General features: G+C 46.3%; 1 protein-coding gene across 7 annotated transcripts in view; it reads left to right on the forward strand.

Moving 5' to 3' along the window:
- The window catches only part of SIRT6 (sirtuin 6), a 293,306-nt gene that overhangs the window by 17,739 nt on the left and 253,133 nt on the right, over positions 1-22,434 (forward strand). For 3 of the 7 annotated variants that reach the window (XM_069767852.1, XM_069767855.1, XM_069767857.1), the window contains exon 2: positions 10,753-11,017. The exons of 3 other annotated variants lie outside the window; for them this stretch is intronic. In XM_069767852.1, coding sequence (XP_069623953.1) covers positions 10,943-11,017 — 75 coding nt within the window. In that variant the 5' untranslated portion in view covers positions 10,753-10,942. The remainder of the gene's footprint in view (positions 1-10,752; positions 11,018-22,434) is intronic. One more of the 7 variants, XM_069767853.1, reaches the window with a different exon arrangement.

A 22,434-nucleotide genomic window follows, 5' to 3' on the forward strand; every position in this document is an offset into this window, starting at 1 on the left:
GAGTTATGTGACACAAAATAGATAATAACATTACCCACATGTCTGCTTTACATCAGCACAATTTTGGAAACAAAATTATTTTTTTGCTAGGAAGTTATAAGGGTTAAAATTTGACCAGCAATCTCATTTTTACAACAAAATTTACAAAACCATTTTTTTTTAGGGACCACCTCACATTTGAAGTCACTTTGAGGAGTCTATATGGCAGAAAATACCCAAAAGTGACACCATTCTGAAAACCACCCCTCAAGCTGCTCAAAACCACATTCAAGAAGTTTATTAACCCTTCAGGTGTTTCACAGCAGAAGAAGCAACATGGAAGGAAAAAATTAACATTTAACTTTTTAGTCACAAAAATGATCAATGAGCAGTATTTTTTTTTATTTTCCCAAAGGTAAAAAGAGAAAGTAGACCTCAAAAGTTGTTGTCCAATTTGTCCTGAGTACGCTGATACCCCATATATGGGGGGGAACCACAGTTTGGGCGCATGGCAGGGCTCAGAAGGAAAGGAACGCCGTTTGACATTTTCAAGCTAAAATTGTCTGGAATTGAGATCGGACGCCATGTCGCATTTTGCGAGCCCCTGATGTGCCTAAACAGGGGAAACCCCCCAAAAGTGACCCCAGTTTGGAAACTAGACCCCCTAAGGAACTTATCTAGGTGTGTGTTGAGCACTTTGAACCCCCAAGTGCTTCACAAGTTTATAATGCCCGGGTGTGAAAATAAAAAATCCTATTTTTCCCACAAAAATGATATTTCAGTCCCCAATTTTTTTTATTTTCCCAAGGGTAACAGGAGAAATTGGACCCCAAAAGTTATTGTCCAATTTGTCCCGAGTACGCTGGTACCCAATATGTGGGAGAAAACTACTGTTTGGGCACACTTCGGGGCTCAGAAGGGAAGTAGTGACGTTTTGGAATGCAGACTTTGATGGAATTGTCTGCGGGCATCATGTGCCATTTGGTGAGCCCCTGATGTGCCTAAACAGTAGAAACTCCCCACAAGTGACCCCATTTTGGAAACTTGACCCCCTAAGGAACTTATCTAGGTGTGTGGTGAGAATTTTGAACCCAGAAAGTGCTTCACTAAAGTTTGTCGCCCCCAGAAAGTGCTTCACTAAAGTTTGTCGCCCGGCTTGAAAGTAAAAATTCTATTTTCTTCCCACAAAAATGATCTTTCAGTCCCCAATTTTTTATTTTCCCAAGGGTAACAGGAGAATTTGGACCCCAAAAGTTGTTGTCCAATTTGTTCTGAGTACACTGGTACCCCATATATGGTAAAAAACTGGGCACTTCGGGACTTAGAAGGGAAGCAGTGACGATTTGGAATGCAGATTTTGATGGACTGGTCTGAGGGCGTCGTGTTCTGTTTGCAGAGCCCCTGATGTGCCTAAACAGTAAAAAAAAACCTACAAGTGAGATCATTTTGGAACCTAGACCCCCAAGGAACTTACTTAGATGTGACCCTCTTTGGAACTAATCTACTGGTTCCTGTAAAGTAAATTAGTAGTGCATGGAGGTGTGGTACAATTTGAAACAATCCTTCATACACAGGCCAGGTTTGTCGGGGCAGGTGTCGCATTGATAGATGGTGTCCTTGCGTATTCCTCTTTTGTAGCACACTCGGCACCTTTTTTGTGGCTTACCTTCTGTATCAGTTGGCGGGACCACCCCTGGAAAATGCTGACCTGGTATGATACGAGCACCCTCAGTTCCGGAAGTACTGGGGCCCGCTCCTTCCCTCGTGCCAAACATCAGGGCCTTAACCACTACCTCCTGGAACTGAAGCTACGACGTATCAGTATGTCGTGCACATCGTGACAGCAGGAAAGCGTTGAGCATTGCCATTTGTACGATGTACACGGACAGCTTTTTGTACCACACCTTGGCCTTTCTCAAAGCACTGTACGGTTGGAGGAGTTGATCAGAGAGATCAACGCCCCACATGTTTTTGTTGTACCCCAGTACACAGTCCAGTTTGCTGACCTGTGTAGCGGTACCCAGTACACTGCTGAGGGCACTGCCATCACCGTGTATGGTGGTCAAGAGAAGGACATCCCTCTTGTCCTTGTACTTGACCACCAGCAGATGGTCGCTACATTGGGCTTTGCTCTCACCTTTTCTGAGCATCTGCCCAAGTAGCGTCTTCAGAAGGCCTCTCTGATTTTTGCGGACAGTACCGCTGGCTGCGGTACCTCGCGCAGAGAGGGATTTGTAGAGTGGGATGCTGGAATAAAAGTTATTGGTGTAGAGGTTATAACCTTTATCCAGCAGTGGGTGCACCAAATCCCACACAATTTTCCCACTCACTCCCAGGATAGAAGGACACTCAGGCGGTTCAATTCTGCTGTCCTTCCCTTCATACACTCTAAAGCTGTAGGTGTACCCTGAGGTACTCTCACACAGCTTGTAGAGTTTTATTCCGTACCTGGCCCTCTTGTTGGGCAGGTATTGACGGAATCTGAGGCGCCCCTTAAAATGAACCAAGGACTCATCCGCGCAGATGTCCCTTTTGGGCAAGTACACTTCAGCAAACCTGAAGTGTTCGATGACCGGCCGAACTTTGAACAAACAGTCAAAATTGGGGTCATCTTGTGCGGAACACCTTGCATTATCATTGTAATGCAGGAACTTATGGATGGCCTCAAAACGCGTCCGAACCATGACCATTCGGAACACTGGAGTGTTATATAAAATATCAACACTCCAATATTGCCGAATTTATGGCTTCTTCAGGATCCCCATGTGGAGGACCAGGCCCCAAAACTGCATCATTTTAACTGCGTCTACAGGAGACCAGTTAGAAAATGATGAACCGGGGTTTTGCTCCAAAAATTGCCGAGCATACAAATTAGTTTGCTCCACCACGAGGTTAGCGAAAGCCTCAGAGAAAAAGACTTTGGAAAAAGTCTATTTCTGTGAGACCGGTGGTGTCAAACTTGATTCCTGATTCTGCCACAAAATCAGGAATCAGTGGCTCGTAATTTTCGGAGGGCGAGGTCAATATGGGGTCCGAAGAGGGGCACGCTGGTTCCTCTTCAGGAGTGGGCGCTGCCTCATCTTCTCTCCTGGGGCGTCTGCGTGGCAGTTCCGCAGGACTCGAGGAGGAAGATGAGGAGGAAGAGGATGAAGAATCTGATGAGTAAAGGAATGTGGCATCCTCTCCCTCGCTATTAGTGTCGGAGGCAAGGAAAGAATATGCCTCTTCCTCTGAATAGTGCTGCTGGGACGAACGGGACATTTTTTTTTTGTGAGTATGGTGCTTGGGTGTAATTTATTGGTAACTGTGTACGTGTGGGGGGGATAGTGTTTGGTGCAAACTATTCTAAAAAGAAAAAGCTAAAGGAAAAAAATACCTGTGAAAGGAAAAGTCTAAAACAGCAGGCCCTAGCTCTGATAAGTGAACTGCGGAGAAAAGAAACGAAAGGCACGGGTTTAGACGCGGCGGCTGGGTGCGTGCAAGGGGATGTGGAAAAAGAATAAGGCATGGGTTTAGATGCGGTGGCTGGGTGCGTGCAAGAGGATGTAAAAGAAAAAGGCACGGGTTTAGACGCGGCGGCTGGGTGCGGGGATGTGGAAAAGAAATGTGAGCACGAGTGTTGATCGGTGAACTGCTTCACCAATCAACGCCCGGTGGCGCTAAGGGGGGTGAAAAAGGAAAGGGAGCACGTGTGTTGATCGGTGAACTGCGTCACCAATCAACGCTTCGGCGGCTACTAAATTTGGGCACGGATGGACGCGGCGCAAAGTTGGGGTGGAGGGGAGATGGGGGGGGGGGGTGAAGAAAGATCGGGCCGGGATCAGGGATTTACACTTACGTTTGTAGTCTCTCTTCTTTCTTCTGTCATCGTTTTTTTTTTTTTTTTTAGCAAGAATTGTGGTGTCACAGGCTACTGTGGCACCACAAGTCTCAGCACAGGAGGGGATCTCTCGGCGTGACCGCTCTGCAGGAATCCTCACCAAGTGTGAAGATTCCTGCAGAGCAGTCAGACAGGTCAGGGGCAGGTGAGACAGGTCACAGCGGTCATACCGCTGCTGTGACCTGTCATTGGTGGGATCGAATGATCACATCGATCCCCCCAATCAGAGGAGGCCCTGGTGACGCCTGTGTTGCTAGGCACCAGCCTATGATCGGAGCTCACAGCTCTGATCATAGGCAGGTCACCGGTAGGTGACCGGCAGGTCACCATCAGGGCATAGCGCGGTCACACCGCTGCTGTGCCCTGTGATTGGCGCGATCGACGATCACATCGATCACGCCAATCAGAGCTGCAGGTTCCGGAGCAGGGCACAGCAGGCAGGGCACAGGCGGCTCCGGAGCAGGTAGTTTCAGGCAGGGCACAGGGCGGTAACACCGCTGCTGTGCCCTGCGATCGATGTGATCGTCGATCGCGCCAATCCGGCAGGTTTTGGCCGATGCCTGGCGTTGTCAAGAACAGACCCCAGGATCGAGTACAGATGTACTAGCCTGGGACCTCACTGTTTCAGCCAATCTGACTGGCTGAAACAATGAGAAGGGCGATCGGGAGGCCGGGGGGGCGGCGCCATACCCCAAGATGCCGAGGCCATCTTCCGTAAGGTAAGATGGCATCGGAATTTTAATGCGATCACCGCGACTTAAGTTGCGGTGTCTCATTAATGGGCATGACGTACTATCCCGTCGGTGGTCATACGGGCCCACCCAACCTCGTCAGGATAGTACGTCCAATGTCAGAAAGGGGTTAAAAACATTTACCAGATGTACTTTAACCCCTTCCCGACCTGTGACACAGCATATGCATCATGAAAGTCGGTGCCAATCCGACCTGTGACGCATATGCTGTGTCACAGAATGATTGCGTCCCTGCAGATCCGGTGAAAGGGTTAACTTCAATTTCACCCAATCTGCAGGGACAGGGGGAGTGGTAGTACAGCCCAGGGGGTTGAAGCTTCACCAAACCTCCCCCCCCCCCCCCCCCCCGTGGCTACGATCGCTCTGATTGGCTGTTGAAAGTGAAACTGCCAATCAGAGCGATTTGTAATATTTCACCTATTAAAACTGGTGAAATATTACAATCCAGCCCTGGCCGATGCTGCAATATCATCGGCAGGGCCGGCGTCAGCACCCGGCGCACCTGGGCAAATGTCGGGGCCCTAGAGAGAGAGGGGGGCCCACTCACGCTGTCATAGATACAGCTGGGAGAGCAAAGCAGGAGAACATGCTCTCTCCGCCCACAAAGTCACTGCTGGCTGCCTTCTCTTAACCCCTATGTGCCAGCTCTGACACAAGCATCTTCTCACTCAGTCAGTGCAGCCAGGCAAGCACACATAGGGGTTAAGAGAAGGCAGCCAGTGTGACATTGTTTGTGGGCGGAGAGCGCACATTCTCCTGCTCTGATCTCCGCCCCTCGCTGGCTGCAGTGCTGAGCTGAACACTTATCAGGCAGATTCTGGAGCTCCTACCAGTGCCTGTCCCTGAGTGAGTGCAAAGGTATCCAGCAGTGGTTGAAGTTGGTCTTGTGGCTCAGTCTGCTGCTGCTGTCTCTGCTGCCTAAAAATGTGGGTGATGTCTGGAGGACAGCTGGTGGGGTGCAGCCTGCAACCTGCAGCTGCCCAGCTCACCCAGAACCCCAGAGTACATGCATGCCACACTGAACCTGCACCAGTGGGGTAGGAAGAAGCTTAACCCCTTCCCATCTGTATGAAGGTTATTGCTGAACCTTAAAGATAACAATCCGACCCGCATAAATGGGGTTAACCAGATGCCAGGAGGAAGGGGAGCTGCTGTCATGGATAAAACTGAGCTGTGGGCTGTAGGTTGGGGCCCCGTGGCCCCAGGCTGGTGACTGGAGGGACTCTGCCCAGTGCTGGCATGTGGGTGATTTCTGCTCCGGAGTCTCAGCTTCTCTCCTCCACATCACACTGTGCAGTCACAGCAACATTGGTTGTGTCTGTCCAGGTCCCAGCAGCTGCCACTGCTCCCACCACGGACATGGCATCACTTAACCCTTCCCCTGCAGCCACCGGCAACAAATACACATTATTCCTTGATTAAATCAGGTTCCAACCCAATAGAGGAGCAGACATTTCCTGCTGCCATTAGGGTCCAGGAGGGGGTGACCTGTGACATTGGCTGCCCTGCTACTCTGTTGTGGTGAGTGACAAGGGTAACATGGGGTAACGATGACGGAGAAATGCACAGGATAATAGTGAGCGTGACAGAGGGCAGTGTATGGTATGGAGCAGTCAGGGGGTGGGCTGCAGGATCCCCCCCATACTGTACATGACTGCTCGGGACAGGGAGGCGTTTAATGAGCTTCTAATGATGGGGCACTAATTGGGTCATTAGGGTTTGTGGAAAGGATTCAGCATCAGGTCCCTCATTAATGCCCGAGCCGCCTGTTACTTTGTAGCACAGATCTGTCGGGGCTGCAAAACCAAACAACGTTGTTTATGTAGAAAAGTCTTTGTTTCATAGAAAAACTCAAAACAGAAAAGATTTTCTGATACAACAACGCCCTGCTCACGGCACTTCTCCTGTATATATACACTGCATAGCACCTCTCCCCCTGTATATATACACTGCACGGTACCACTCCTCCTCTATATATCCCCTCACAGCACCACTCCTCCTCTATATTTACACTGCACAGCACCACTCCTCCTGTATATATACACTGCACCTTTCCTCCTGTCCTATAAAAACACTGCACAGCACCTCTCCCCCTGTATATATACACTGCACAGTACCACTCCTCCTGTCCTTATATTCACTGCAGAATTTACAATAGCTGTCACTCATGTAAGAAGTGAAATCTGGCATTGTACTATACATTTCTCTGCCGTATCTGTGCATCATAAATCGGGGTATGTGTTAAGGGGGGGGGCCACTGAGACTCTTTCGCCCGGGGCCCTCGAAAACCTGGAGCCGGCCCTGCCCCCTGTCACCCCCATAGGTAGGGACAATAATAAAATAAAGACATTTTTTTTTCTTCCACTAAGGTTGGGTTAGGGTTAGGGTATGTGCACACGTATTCTGGTCCTCTGCCGCTTTTTCCGCAGCGGATTTGATAAATCCGTAGTGCTAAACCGCTGCGGATTTATAGCGGATTTACCGCGTTTTTTCTGCGCATTTCGCTGCGGTTTTACAACTGCAGTTTACTATTGGAGCAGTTGTAAAACCGCTGTGGAATCCGCAGAAAGAAGTGACATGCTGCGGAATGTAAACCCCTGCTTTCCGTGCAGTTTTTCCGCAGCATGTGTTACAGCGATTTTTGTTTCCCATAGGTTTACATTGAACTGTAAACTCATGGGAAACTGCTGCGGATCCGCAGCGTTTTCCGCAGCGTGTGCACATACCTTTAGAATTAGGCTATGTGCACACGGTGCTGATTTAGCTGCGGATCCACAGCGGATTGGCCGCTGCGGATTTGCAGCAGTGTTCCATCAGGTTTACAGTACCTAGTAAACCTATGGAAAACCAAATCCGCTGTGCCCATGGTGCGGAAAATACAGCGCGGAAACGCTGCGTTGCATTTTCCGCAGCATGTCAATTCTTTGTGCGGATTCCGCAGCGTTTTACACCTGTTCCTCAATAGGAATCCGCAGGTGAAATCCGCACAGAAAACACTGGAAATCCGCGGTAAATCCACAGGTAAAACGCAGTGCCTTTTACCCACGGATTTTTAAAAAATGGTGCTGAAAAATCTCACACGAATCCGCAACGTTGGCACATAGCCTTAGGGTTGGAATTAGGGTTGTAGTTAGGGTTATGGCTACAGTTGGGATTAGGGTTAGGGGTGTGGGGGGGTTAGTGTTGGAGGTAGAATTGAGGGGCTTCCACTGTTTAGGCACATCAGGGGTCTCCAAACGCAACATGGCGCCACCATTGATTCCAGCCAATCTTGAATTCAAAAAGTCAAATGGTGCTCCCTCACTTCCGAGCCCCAACGTGTGCCCAAACAGTGGTTTACCCCCACATATGGGGTACCAGCATACTCAGGACAAACTGCGCAACAATTACTGGGGTCCAAGTTCTCCTGTTACCCTTGTGAAAATAAAAAATTGCTTGCTAAAACATCATTTTTGAGGAAAGAAAATTGATTTTTTATTTTCACGGCTCTGCGTTGTAAATGTCTGTGAAGCACTTGGGGGGTTCAAAGTGCTCACCACATATCTAGATAAGTTCCTTGGGGGGGTCTAGTTTCCAAAATGGGGTCACTTGTGGGGGGTTTCTACTGTTTAGGCACACCAGGGGCTTTGCAAACGCAACGTGACGCCCGCAGACCATTCCATCAAAGTCTGCATTTCAAAAGTCACTACTTCCCTTCTGAGCCCCGACATGTGCCCAAACAGTGGTTTACCCCCACACATGGGGTATCGGCGTACTCAGGAGAAACTGGACAACAACTATTGGGGTCAAATTTCTCCTGTTACCCTTGGGAAAATTAAAAAATTCTGGGCTAAAAAATTATTTTTGAGGAAAGAAAACGTATTTACTATTTTCACTGCTCTGCGTTATAAACTTCTGTGAAGCACCTGGGGGTTTAAAGTGCTTACCACACATCTAGATTAGTTCCTTTGGGGGTCTAGTTTCCAAAATGGGGTCATTTGTGGGGGATCTGCAATGTTTAGGCACACAGGGGCTCTCCAAACGCGACATGGTGTCCGCTAACAATTGGAGCTAATTTTCCATTCAAAAAGTCAAATGGCACGCCTTCCCTTCCGAGCCCTGCCGTGTGCCCAAACAGTGGTTTACCCCCACATATGAGGTATCGGCGTACTCGGGAGAAATTGGCCAACAAATTTTAGGATCCATTTTATCCTATTGCCCATGTGAAAATGAAAAAATTGAGGCTAAAAGAATTTTTTTGTGAAAAAAAGTACTTTTTTATTTTTACGGATCAATTTGTGAAGCACCTGAGGGTTTAAAGTGCTCACTATGCATCTAGATAAGTTCCTTGGGGCGTTTAGTTTCCAAAATGGGGTCACTTGTGGGGGAGCTCCAATTTTTAGGCACACGGGGGCTCTCCAAACGCAACATGGTGTCCGCTAAAGAGTGGAGCCAATTTTTCATTCAAAAAGTCAAATGGCGCTCCTTCCCTTCCAAGCCCTGCCGTGCGCCCAAACAGTGGTTTACCCCCACATATGAGGTATCAGCGTACTCAGGACAAATTGGACAATAACTTTCGTGGTTCAGTTTCTCCTTTTACCATTGGGAAAATAAAATATTGTTGCTAAAAGGTCATTTTTGTGACTAAAAAGTTAAATGTTCATTTTTTCCTTCCATGTTGCTTCTGCTGCTGTGAAGCACCTGAAGGGTTAATAAACTTGTTGAATGTGGTTTTGTGCACCTTGAGGGATGCAGTTTTTAGAATGGTGTCACTTTTGGGTATTTTCAGCCATATAGACCCCTCAAACTGACTTCAAATGTGAGGTGGTCCCTAAAAAAAAATGGTTTTGTAAATTTCGTTGTAAAAATGAGAAATCGCTGGTCAAATTTTAACCCTTATAACTTCCTAGCAAAAAAAATTTTTGTTTCCAAAATTGTGCTGATGTAAAGTATACATGTTGGAAATGTTATTTATTAATTATTTTGTGTCACATAACTCTCTGGTTTAACAGAATAAAAATTCAAAATGTGAAAATTGCGAAATTTTCAAAATTTTCGCCAAATTTCCGTTTTTATCACAAACGCAGAATTTATTGACCTAAATTTAACACTAACATGAAGCCCAATATGTCACGAAAAAACAATCTCAGAACCGCTAGGATCCGTTGAAGCGTTCCTGAGTTATTACCTCATAAAGGGACACTGGTCAGAATTGCAAAAAACGGCCAGGTCATTAAAGGGACACTGTCACCTGAATTTGGAGGGAACAATCTTCAGCCATGGAGGCGGGGTTTTTGGGTTTTTGATTCACCCTTTCCTTACCTGCTGGCTGCATTCTGGCTGCAATATTGGATTGAAGTTCATTCTCTGTCCTCCATAGTACACGCCTGCACAAGGCAATCTTCCCTTATGCAGGCATGTACTACGGAGGACAGAGAATGAACTTCAATCCAATACTGCAGCCAGCATGCAGCCAGCGGGTAAGGAAAGGGTGAATCAAAAACCCAAAGACCCCGCCTCCATGGCTGAAGATTGTTCCCTCCAAATTCAGGTGACAGTGTCCCTTTAAGGTCAAAATAGGCTGGGTCATGAAGGGGTTAAATGTTCACTTGGTGATCAAGACAAAAGTTGGGACCCTCATGGGATATGCTCAAGTTGTTCAAATGGTCTTTGTGACTGGTTGAATATGAGGAAAGTGGCTATGCCATTTGCTCTTCCCATGATTTGGAGAGAACCCAAAAATCATGGTGATGACTGCTACTTTCTTTTGTTAAACTGAAGGACTTTTCTACAAAGAACAAACATAAGATTGATTACCCTGAACTTGAATCTGCAATTAGGCCAGTTCCACATGATGGTAACTTGCCAGTTCCTGTACCACCGTTGTCTGGATTGTATTAAAATTAAGTAGAATATGAAGACTATGGAGCTGAAGCTACTGGCGAAAACATGAAGACCTCAAGTCAAGATGAGTATGTACCTGATGGAGCAGCCAGAACGCTTTACTCAACGTGAATTAAATGATCTCATTAGAGACCTTTCATTGTCAAAAGATAAAGCTGAACTTCTTCCATCTAGGTTGAAACAGAAGAATCTTCTTCATGTTGATGTCAAAGTATGTTATTACTGAAACAGTAGTAACTCTAACATAATTTTTCACAGTTGATGGACCAATGGTGTACTGTAACAATGCGAATGCCCTCTTTGAAGAACTGAATCAAGAGTATTTTGTTGCAGATTGGCGATTTGTTTATCGCCTCATCCCAGAGAATTTTGAAAGCAGTGTTGCTTCACAATGGAAATATGAAACCATCAATCCCTATTTCTCACTCATGTCATCTAAAAGAAAGTTATGAAAATCTGTCAGTTGTTTTGGATGCTGTACAAAGTTAAGCATTATCAATGGAAAATTCTGTGGAGAATTACGGTAAGTGATTGGTCTGCTTAATGACAATGTAAGGAGGTTTCACAAAATATTGCTGCTTCTTGCGTTTTATAGGACAGTAGAAATTAAGTAGAGCATTATGTTCATCATGATTTGGGACAGAGAAACATCTATGCTCCAGGTAGAGACAATGTTCAGCACAATCCTTTAGTTGCTCAAACAAAAAACATAGATGCCCCATATAATGCTCCATGCAGTTATGTCCCCATAGATGCTCCATATAATGCTCCATGCAGTTCTTTATGGCCCCATAGAGGCCCCATAAAATCCTCCATGCAGTTCTTCATGGCCCCATAGATGCCCCATATAATGCTCCATGCAGTTCTTTATGACCCCATAGATGCCCCATATAATGCTCCATGCAGTTCTTTATGGCCCCATAGATGCCCCATATAATGCTCCATGCAGTTCTTTATGGCCCCATAGAGGCCCCATAAAATGCTCCATGCAGTTCTTCATGGCCCCATAGATGCCCCATATAATGCTCCATGCAGTTCTTTATGGCCCCATAGATGCCCCATATAATGCTCCATGCAGTTCTTTATGGCTCCATATAGCATTGTGCCACATGTAATGCTGCTGCTGCACTAAAAAAAAAAATGACATACTCCTCTCTCGTCGCTGCTCCTCAGCGCCCCGTCTCTCCGCACTGACTGTTCAGGCAGAGGGCAGCGCGCACACTAATACATCATCGCGCCCTCTGACCTGAACAGTCACTGCAGAGGACGTGGAAGACGAGGCGGCGGTGGAACACGGAAAGGTGAATATGACATACTCACCTGCTCCCGGCGCTCCTGACGCGGTCCCTGCATGTCCCACGGTCTCGGGGAGCGGCAGCTTCTTCTTGTAGTGAGCGGTCACATGGCACCGCTCATTACAGTAATGAATATGCGGCTCCACCCCTATGGGAGTGGAGTCCATATTCATTACTTTAATGAGCGGTACCAGTGACCGCTGAACAAGGGAGGAAGCTGCCGCGCCCGGAGATGCGGGGACCGCGCCAGGAGCGCAGGGAGCAGGTGAGTATTTGACAGGCACGCTCCCCCTCACCCGCCGACCCTCCTGCCTTCCATGACACGAGTATAAGCTGAGAGGGGCACTTTCAGCCCTATTTTTGGGCTGAAAATCTTGGCTTATACTCGAGTATATACGGTAAATGCATTTTTTAAATCCGGTCAAAAAGAGAATTCGGAAAGGTACAAAGTCACCCGCGATGATTACAAGAAATTATTTTTTTGTAGACCTGTGTCATTTTAGGGGGGTGGAGTCCATAAAGGATTGATTGTTACAGGGCATGCCTGGAGGCGGAGTCATCTCATTAGATGAGTAGGAAGAGAAATCGCAAAATGTGTGATCTTCCTCACTGCCTGATTTTGTGTCTGAGTCAAGGAGTATATGTCTCCTCTGGTTAATAGGGTCATGTTGACCAAAGGGCCATTTTTATTTTATTGTTCAAAACACTGGGGAGATGTGTGTGTAAGTGGTGCTTTTACACATGTATTGTGTGAGGCTTGTGGAAAGGGTACTATTATAAAAGTAGAAAAGGTAAAAAGGAAAAAGTTAGAAGAAACACAAGAAAAAAAAATGAAAAAGAAAAATCAGTAGTTTATGAAAAAAAATATTTTTAACCCCTTATTCCAATATGACGTACTATCCCATCGAGGTGACCTGGGACTTAATTCCCAGTGACGGGATAGTACGTCATAGTCGATCGGCCGCGATCACAGGGGCCGTGGCCGATCGTTACCAGGTGCCAGCTGATTTTTATAGCTGACATCCGGCACTATGTGCCAGGAGCGGTCACAGACCGCTTCCGGCACATTAACCCCTGGAACACTGCGATCAAACATGATCGCGGCGTTCTGGCGGCATAGGGAAGCATCGCGCAGGGAGGGGACTCCCTGCGTTGCTTCCCTGAGACCCTCGGAGCAACGCAACATAACGACCCGACCTATGAAACTGTCCCACTAGTTAACCCCTTCAGTGAACACCGTAAAGAAAAAAAGAGAGGCAAAAACGACGCTCCAAACAAAACCTCATACCTCCAAACAAGAAGTGGAATAACACGCAATCAAAAAGACGGATATAAAATAACCATGGTACCGTTAAAAACGTCATCTTGTCCCGCAAAAAAACGAGCTGCCATACAGTGTCATCAACGAAAAAATAAAGTTAGTCCTCAGAATAAAGCGATGCAAAAAAATTATTTATATAAAATAGTTTTTATCGTATAAAAGCGCCAAAACATAAAAAAAATATAAATGAGGTATCGCTGTAATCGGTCTGACATGAAAAATAAAACTGCTTTATCAATTTTACCAAATGTGGAACAGTATAAGCGTCCCCCCCCCCCCAAAAAAAATAAAAAAAAATAAAAGAAATTCATGAATAGCTGGTTTTTGTTCATTATACCTCACAAAAATCGTAATAAAAAGCGTTCAAAAAATGCCACGTGCCCGAAAATGGTGCCAATAAAAACGTCAACTTGTCCTGCAAAAAACAAGACCTCACATGGCTCTGTAGACCAAAATATGGAAAAATTATAGCTCTCAAAATGTGGAGACGCAAAAACTATTTTTTACCCTTTGCCACGACAGCACCCACTTTGAGAGAGGGACCTGCCCATAGGAACAGGAAACCTACAGAGACAAAAGGGCGGCCTCCCTCTCCTCCTCAGTTGGTTTCCTGTTCCTATCGGAAATCCCGGGATTCCTACAGAGGAGGTGGTTGGAGCACCTCCAGGATTACCTGAAGCCTGTGCACCCGCCTGTGTGGTTCCTGTGAGGACAGCAGGGGCTGCGGCATCAGAAGCAGCGGCGGGGGAGCCACTGCATGCATCCTCCCCCCTCATCTGGCACTATCCGGCAGGTTCTGGGCGATGGAGTCTGGCCTATGGAGAAGGCAGGTGTGGGGAGATCATCAGCCAGCGATGCTGCTAGAGGCGGCGGCGGCTGCATCGCGCGGGTAAGTCCGCGCTAATTCATTGAACCGGAGTGATTGGTACACTTCCGGTTCGCGGCAGGAGCGCTCCAAGGGGGAAAAAAAAAAATGACCGCGCTTTACAAATACAGGCCGGGACGCTCCGGCCGAGAGCTTCCCTGCACTGACTGTGTCAGCGCCGGCCGTAAAGCAGTTACTGCCGGCGCTGACACAGTCAGTGCAGGGAAGCTCTCGGCAGCAGCGCGTGCATTAGCAGCGCTCTTGCCGAAAGCAGTTTTAACCCTGTGGACGCCAGCGGGGGACGTGACAGACATCAGAATGTGAGTATGTAGTTTTTTTTTTTACTTTTACAATGGTAACCAGGGTAAATATCGGGTTACTAAGCGCGGCCCTGCACTTAGTAACCCGATGTTTACCCTGGTCACCCGGGTGCTGCAGGGGGACTTCGGCATCGTTGAAGACCGTTTCAATGATGCCGAAGTCGTTCCCCTGATCGTTGGTCACTGGAGAGAGCTGTCTGTGTGACAGCTCCCCAGCGACCACACAACGACTTACCAACGGCCAGGTTGTATCGCTGGTCGTGATCGTTGGTAAGTCGTTTAGTGTGACTAAAGCTTAAGGAGGATGCGGCGGTGGCATCCACCTCAAAACAATCTTCCCTTCCGGTAGAAGACGCAGGAGTTTTCCTAGATCATAAAACGGAGGCTCTCCTCAAGAGATCTTGGGAGATAAACACAGGAGCCTTTAAACCAGCAATATCAGGCACGTGCACAGCTAGGTCTCTACTAGTCTGGGTAAACCAGCTGGAGCAACAAGTAAAAGGCAAGATCACTAGAGAAAAAATTCTCCAAACTGTGCCACTGATCAGGAGTGCTGCAGCATTTTTAGCTGACGCTTCAACGGACTCCCTCCGTTTGGCGGCAAGGTCAGCAGGTCTGGTCAACGCGGCTCGTCGAGCCCTCTGGTTGAAAGGATGGAGGCCGTACGAGCCACAGAAAGACCGTTGGGAGACAAAAGAAACAAAACCAAAAGGTGCCTTATATAGTAACCCTGAAACATTTAGGGTACCGTCACACAGTGCAATTTTCATCGCTACGACGGTACGATCCGTGACGCTCCAGCGTCGTAACAATATCGCTCCAGCGTCGTAGACTGCTGTCACACTTTGCAATCTACGACGCTGGAGCGATAATTTCATGACGTATGTGCGATGTAGAAGCCGTTGGTTACTATGCGCACATCGTATACGATATATGTTACACCATGCAATCATGCCGCCACAGCGGGACACTAGACGACGAAAGAAAGTTTCAAACGATCTGCTACGACGTACAATTCTCAGCGGGGTCCCTGATCGCAGGAGCGTGTCAGACATTGCGATATCGCTCGAACGTCACAGATATATCGCTCGAACGTCACGAATCGTGCCGTCGTAGCGATCAAAATTTCACTGTGTGACGGTACCCTTAGACGTGGAAGATACCATCAGTGAAGAGATCCCAGTTGGTGGAAGACTGAGATTTTTATCATCAATGGAAAAACATAACCTCAAATCAATGGATCCTTCGTCTAATAAAATCTGGACGAAGATTAGATTTCTTTAAATTGCCACAGGATAACTTTGTCATAACATCACTGAAAGCGCCGGAACAACAAGAAGCGCTTCAGTTAGAAATTCTGAGCCTTTTGGCTAAGAATGTTCTCATCGAAGTACCGAGAAATCAGGAAAGGAGAGGATTTTATTCCCCTTTATTTCTGGTTTCAAAACCAGATGGTACTTTTCGTACTGTAATAAATCTAAAGAAACTAAATTCCTTTTTGTATGAACACACCTTTAAAATGGAATCAATAAGATCTACTATTAAACTTTTGTTTCCTAGGTGCTTTATGACGGGTCTGGATTTGAAGGATGCATACTATCATCTTCCAATTCATACAGAGCACCAACAATATCTCAGAGTGGCAGTAGACCTACAAGGCTGGATCCGTCACTTCCAGTTTACGGCCATGCCATTCAGCCTTTCTATGGCTCCTCGAGTTATCACAAAAGTCATGCTGGAGGTGATGGCTTATCTACGTCATCAGGACACATTAATTGTGCCCTATTTAGATGATTTCCTAATAATTGGTAATTCAGCATCTCAATGTGAAAAACGCTTGTCTAATACCATTTCATCATTTCAGGCTTTAGGTTGGATTGTAAACTTCAAAAAATCCAGGCTGCATCCAGAAACTCTTCAGTCCTTCCTAGGACTAGTCTTGGACTCTGTAAGTCAAAAATGTCTCTTACCAGAATCCAAAAAATCAACCATAATTTCAAAAGTCACTGTGGCAAGATCTAGTCCTCGTATGTCCCTCAGAGATGCCATGTCTCTCTTGGGTTCACTCTCCTCCTGCATTCCTGCGGTTCAATGGGCCCAATACCATACTAGGGCCTTACAACACCACATACTTCATGCTCAATCACATTGCCAGGGTCATCTAAACGCAAAAATCACTTTATCTGATGACGTGCTTCAATCATTTCTGTGGTGGTTAAATAAGGACCATTTGTCCAGAGGAGTCTCATGGACAATTAGGTCCTCTAAATTACTTACTACTGACGCAGGCCTAGAGGGGTGGGGGGTCCATCTGGACCAAAATATAGCTCAAGGTCGCTGGAGTTCTTTAGAGATTCAGCAGTCCTCAAACTGGAAGGAACTAAATGCAGTTTATTATGCCTTGAATTTTTTCCTTCCCCAGCTCTGAGGGGCTCATGTCAAAATCCTGTCGGACAACACAACAGTCGTCACATATTTAAATCTGCAAGGCGGAACACGATCGGGAAGTCTGATGTGTTCAGCGGCAGACATCTGCGATCTAGCAGAACCCAATTTACTTTCACTCACAGCTCTCCTTATCAGAGGAGTGGAAAACTCAAAGGCCGACTTCCTAAGTCGCCATACGCTTCGCCAGGGAGAATGGACTCTCAATCCTCGGATATTCAGGAGCATAGTGGACATCTGGGGTCTTCTGCAGATAGATTTATTTGCAACCAGGAACAACAGGCAGGTACCGATGTTTGCATTCCTGAATGTGGCAGATCATCCAGAGATAGTAGACTCGCTCCAGTATCCATGGAAATACGATCTGGCCTACGCTTTCCCACCAATGATGATACTCCCATTGGTTATCAAGAAAATAAGAGAAGAAAAAGCAAAAGTGATATTGATGGCACCATTTTGGCCAAAGAGGCCTTGCTTCTCCTGTCTTCGAGCGATGTCCGTTTGCGATCCCTGGATTCTGCCAATGACACCAGACCTCTTGTCTCAGGGTCCATTCTACCATCCACGAGTAAAGGGCCTCCACCTTACGGCGTGGAACTTGAGAGGCAAATACTAACATTAAGAGGGTTTTCTCAAGAACTAATCAACACATTACTGTTAAGTAGGAAAAGATCTACAACTCTAATCTATAGCAGAGTATGGAGAAAATTCCTCAACTTCTATACAGATCCTTTCTCTAGCAAGGTTCCTATTAAAGCCATCCTTGAATTTTTACAAAAAGGTCATGAGATGGGTTTATCGGTTAATACTCAGAGTTCAGGTGTCTGCCTTGGGAGCCCCCTATAGTGCTAACATAGCTGGTAATAGATGGATAGCAAGATTTGTTAGAGCATGTGAAAGGTGTACACCAGTTCATGTCCCACGTCTACCGCCCTGGGACTTGAATCTAGTCCTAGACGCCTTAACTGGACCTCCCTTTGAGCCCTTACATTCTATCCCTCTAAAAAATATCACATACAAGGTAACTTTATTGATGGCCTTAACTTCTGCCAGAAGAGTGGGAGACATTCAGGCCCTTTCCATAGACCCTCCATTCTTAATGACATATCAGGACAGGGTAGTTCTCAAACCAGATCCATCATATCTCCCTAACGTAGCAACAAAATACCATAGATCTCAGGAAATTTTTCTACCTTCCTTTTATGATAATCCATTAAATCCAGAGGAAGAGAAGCTACATATGTTGGATGTGAAAAGAGCAGTCCTAAGCTACATAGAGAGAGCCCAGTCCTGCAGACAGAGTAGGGCTCTGTTTGTATCTTTTCAGGGTCACCGAAAATGCTACGGGGTCACAAAAGCTACCTTGTCCGGTTGGATCAGAGATGCTATCTATCTTGCATACTTATCAAAAGGCAAAGATCCTCCAGAGGGAGTAAAAGCACAGTCAGCTCGGGCCGTATCATCCTCGTGGGCGGAGAATAAAGACCTCTCCATCGAGCTCATATGTACGGCCGCAACCTGGTCATCGCCTTCAACTTTCTATAGACATTATAGACTTGATCTGTCTTCTGCATCTGACTTGGCATTCGGGAGAGCCGTCCTCAGCATGGTGATCCAACCCAGATGAAGGTTCTCTGTAAATCTCTCAAAGTGGGTGCTGTCATGGCAAAGGGTAAAAAGCCGGATTACTTACCGGTAATGCCCTTTTAATGAGCCACGACAGCACCCTGTCACTTCCCACCCTAGTAGATATGTATAGTTATTAATACAAAATATTCTCCTGGGTGAATATAGATATGATAAAATGTACTAACAATTACGGATATATACTAATTTGACAATGGCGGTTCCTCTCGTACTCTGAAAAACAACTGAGAAGGAGAGGGGGGCCGCCCTTTTGTCTTTAGGTTTCCTGTTCCTATGGGTGGGTCCCTCTCTCAAAGTGGGTGCTGTCGTGGCTCATTAAAAGGGCATTACCGGTAAGTAATCCGCCTTTTTGCAATAAAAGCGTCTTAGTGTGCGACGGCTGCCAATCATGAAAAACTGCCAAAAAACCCACTATAAAAGTAAATCAAACTCCCCTTCATCACCCTCTTAGTTAGGGAAATATAATAAAATTTAAAAAATGTATGTATTTCCATTTTCCCATTAGGGCTAGGGTTGGGGCTAGGGTTGGGGCTACGGCTAGGGTTGGGGCTACAGTTAAGGTTAGGGTTGGGGCTAAAGTTAGGGCTGGGGCTACAGATAGGGTTAGGGTTGGGGCTAAAGTTAGGGTTAGGATTACATTTACGGTTGGGATAACCCCTTCATGACCCAGCCTATTTTGACCTTAATGACTTGGCCGTTTTTTGTAATTTTGACCAGTGTCCCTTTATGAGGTAATAACTCGGGAACGCTTCAACGGATCCTAGCGGTTCTGAGATTGTTTTTTCGTGACATATTGGGCTTCATGTTAGTGGTAAATTTAGGTCAATAAATTCTGCGTTTATTTGTGATAAAAACGGAAATTTGGCAAATTTTGAAAATTTCGCAATTTTCACATTTTGAATTTTTATTCTGTTAAACCAGAGAGTTATGTGATGCAAAATAATTAATAAATAACATTTCCCACATGTCTACTTTACATCAGCACAATTTTGGAAACAAATTTTTTTTTTTGCTAGGAAGTTATAAGGGTTAAAATTTGACCAGCGATTTCTCATTTTTACAACAAAATTTACAAAACCATTTTTTTTAGGGACCACCTCACATTTGAAGTCAGTTTGAGGGGTCTATATGGCTGAAAATACCCAAAAGTGACACCATTCTAAAAACTGCACCCCTCAAGGTGCTCAAAACCACATTCAAGAAGTTTATTAACCCTTCAGGTGCTTCACAGCAGCAGAAGCAACATGGAAGGAAAAAATGAACATTTAACTTTTTAGTCACAAAAAATGATCCTTTAGCAACAATATTTTATTTTCCCAATGGTAAAAGGAGAAACTGAACCACGAAAGTTGTTGTCCAATTTGTCCTGAGTATGCTGATACCTCATATGTGGGGTAAACCACTGTTTGGGCGCACGGCAGGGCTTGGAAGGGAAGGAGCGCCATTTGACTTTTTGAATGAAAAATTGGCTCCACTCTTTAGCGGACACCATGTCACGTTTGGAGAGCCCCTGTGTGCCTAAACATTGGAGCTCCCCCACAAGTGACCCCATTTTGGAAACTGGACCCCCCAAGGAACTTATCTAGATGCCTAGTGAGCACTTTAAACCCTCAGGTGCTTCACAAATTGATCCGTAAAAATGAAAAAGTACTTTTTTTTCACACAAAATTTCTTTTCGCCTCAATTTTTTCATTTTCACATGGGCAATAGGATAAAATGGATCCTAAAATTTGTTGGGCAATTTCTCCCGAGTACGCCGATACCTCATATGTTGGTGTAAACCACTGTTTGGGCACACGGCAGGGCTCGGAAGGGAAGGCGCGCCATTTGACTTTTTGAATGGAAAATTAGCTCCAATTGTTAGCGGACACCATGTGTGCCTAAACATTGGAGCTCCCCCACAAGTGACCCCATTTTGGATACTAGACCCCCCAGGGAACTTATATAGATGCATATTGAGCACTTTAAACCTCCAGGTGCTTCACAGAAGTTTATAACGCAGAGCAGTGAAAATAATAAATATGTTTTCTTTTCTCAAAAATAATTTTTTAGCCCGCAATTTTTTATTTTCCCAACGGTAACAGGAGAAATTTGACCACAAAAGTTCTTGTCCAGTTTCTCCTGAGTACGCTGATACCCCATATGTGGGGATAAACCACTGTTTGGACACATGCCGGGGCTCGGAAGTGAAGTAGTGACGTTTTGAAATGCAGACTTTGATGGAATGGTCTGCGGGCGTCACATTGCGTTTGCAAAGCCCCTGGTGTGCCTAAACAGTAGAAACCCCACACAAGTGACCCCATTTTGGAAACTAGACCCCGAAAGGAACTAATCTAGATGTGTGGTGAGCACTTTGAACCCCCAAGTGCTTCAGACGTTTACAACGCAGAGCCGTGAAAATAAAAAAATAATTTTTCTTTCCTCAAAAATGATGTTTTAGCAAGCAATTTTTTATTTTCACAAGGGTAACAGGAGAAATTGGACCCCAGTAATTGTTGCGCAGTTTGTCCTGAGTACACTGATACCCCATATGTGGGGGTAAACCACTGTTTGGGCACACGTCGGGGCTCGGAAGTGAGGGAGCACCATTTGACTTTTTGAATACAAGATTGGCTGGAATCAATGGTGGCGCCATGTTGCTTTCGGAGACCCCTGATGTGCCTAAACAGTGGAAACCCCTCAATTCTACCTCCAACACTAACCCCAACACACCCCTAACCCTAATCCCAACTGTAGCCATAACCCTAATCATAACCCTAATTCCAACCCTAATCCGCAGAGGACCAGAATACATGTGCACATATCGAAACCCTAACCCTAAAACCCTAACCCTAGTTCTAACCCCAACCTTAGTGGAAAAAAAAATTATTGTCCCTGTCTATGGGGGTGACAAAGGGGGGGGTCATTTACTATTTTTTATTTTGATCACTGTGATAGGTTATATCTCAGTGATCAAAATGCGCTTTGAGATTTTGGAAGATGGCGGCGCCCATGGAGAAGACGGACGATCGGTAAGTATGATGGGGTGGGGGGGTGGATCGGAGCATGGGGGTTGGATCGGAGCATGGGGGGTGGATTGGAGCACGGGGGGTGGGATTGGAGCACGGGGGGTGGGATTGGAGCACGGGGGGAGGGATTGGAGCACTGGGGGAGCGGACAAGAGCACGGGGGGAGCGGAGCACAGGACGGAGAGGAGCGGGGCAGTGTGCAGGACTGATCGGTGGCTTGGGGGGGGCGATCGGTGGTGTGTGTGGGGGGGGCACATCAGTGTTTCCAGCCATTGCCGATGATATTGCAGCATCGGCCATGGCTGGATTGTAATATTTCACCAGTTATAATAGGTGAAATATTACAAATCGCTCTGATTGGCTGTTGAAAGTGAAACTGCCAATCAGAGCGATTGTAGCCACCACCCCCTGGGCTGTACTACCACTCCCCCTGTCCCTGCAGATCGGGTGAAATTGGAGTTAACCCTTTCACCGGATCTGCAGGGACGCGATCTTTCCATGACGCCACATAGGCGTCATGGGTCAGATTGGCACCGACTTTCATGACGCCTACATGGCGTCATGGGTCGGGAAGGGGTTAATTAGGGTTAGGGGTCTGTCAGGGTTAGGGGTGTGGTTAGGGTTAGGGATGTGGTTGGGATTAGGGTTAGAGGCATGTTCAGGTTAGGGGTGTGGTTAGGGTTGGGATTAGGGTTAGGGGTGTGTTTGGGTTAGTGTTTCAGCTGGAATTGGGGAGTTTCCACTGTTTAGGCACATCAGGAGCTCTCCAAACGCGACATGGCATCCGATCTCAATTCCAGCCAATTCTGCGTTGAAAAAGTAAAACAGTGCTCCTTCCCTTCCGAGCTCTCCCGTGTGCCAAAACAGGGGTTTACCCCAACATATGGGGAATCAGCGTACTCAGGACAAATTGGACAACAACTTTTGGGGTCCAATTTCTCTGGCTACCTTTGGGAAAATAAAAATTGGGGGAGCTAGAAAATAATTTTTGTGGGAAAATAATAATTTTTATTTTCACGTCTCTGCGTAATAAACTGTA

This window comes from Ranitomeya imitator, chromosome 1 (genome assembly GCF_032444005.1).
Source record: "Ranitomeya imitator isolate aRanImi1 chromosome 1, aRanImi1.pri, whole genome shotgun sequence".
Lineage (NCBI taxonomy): Eukaryota > Metazoa > Chordata > Amphibia > Anura > Dendrobatidae > Ranitomeya > Ranitomeya imitator.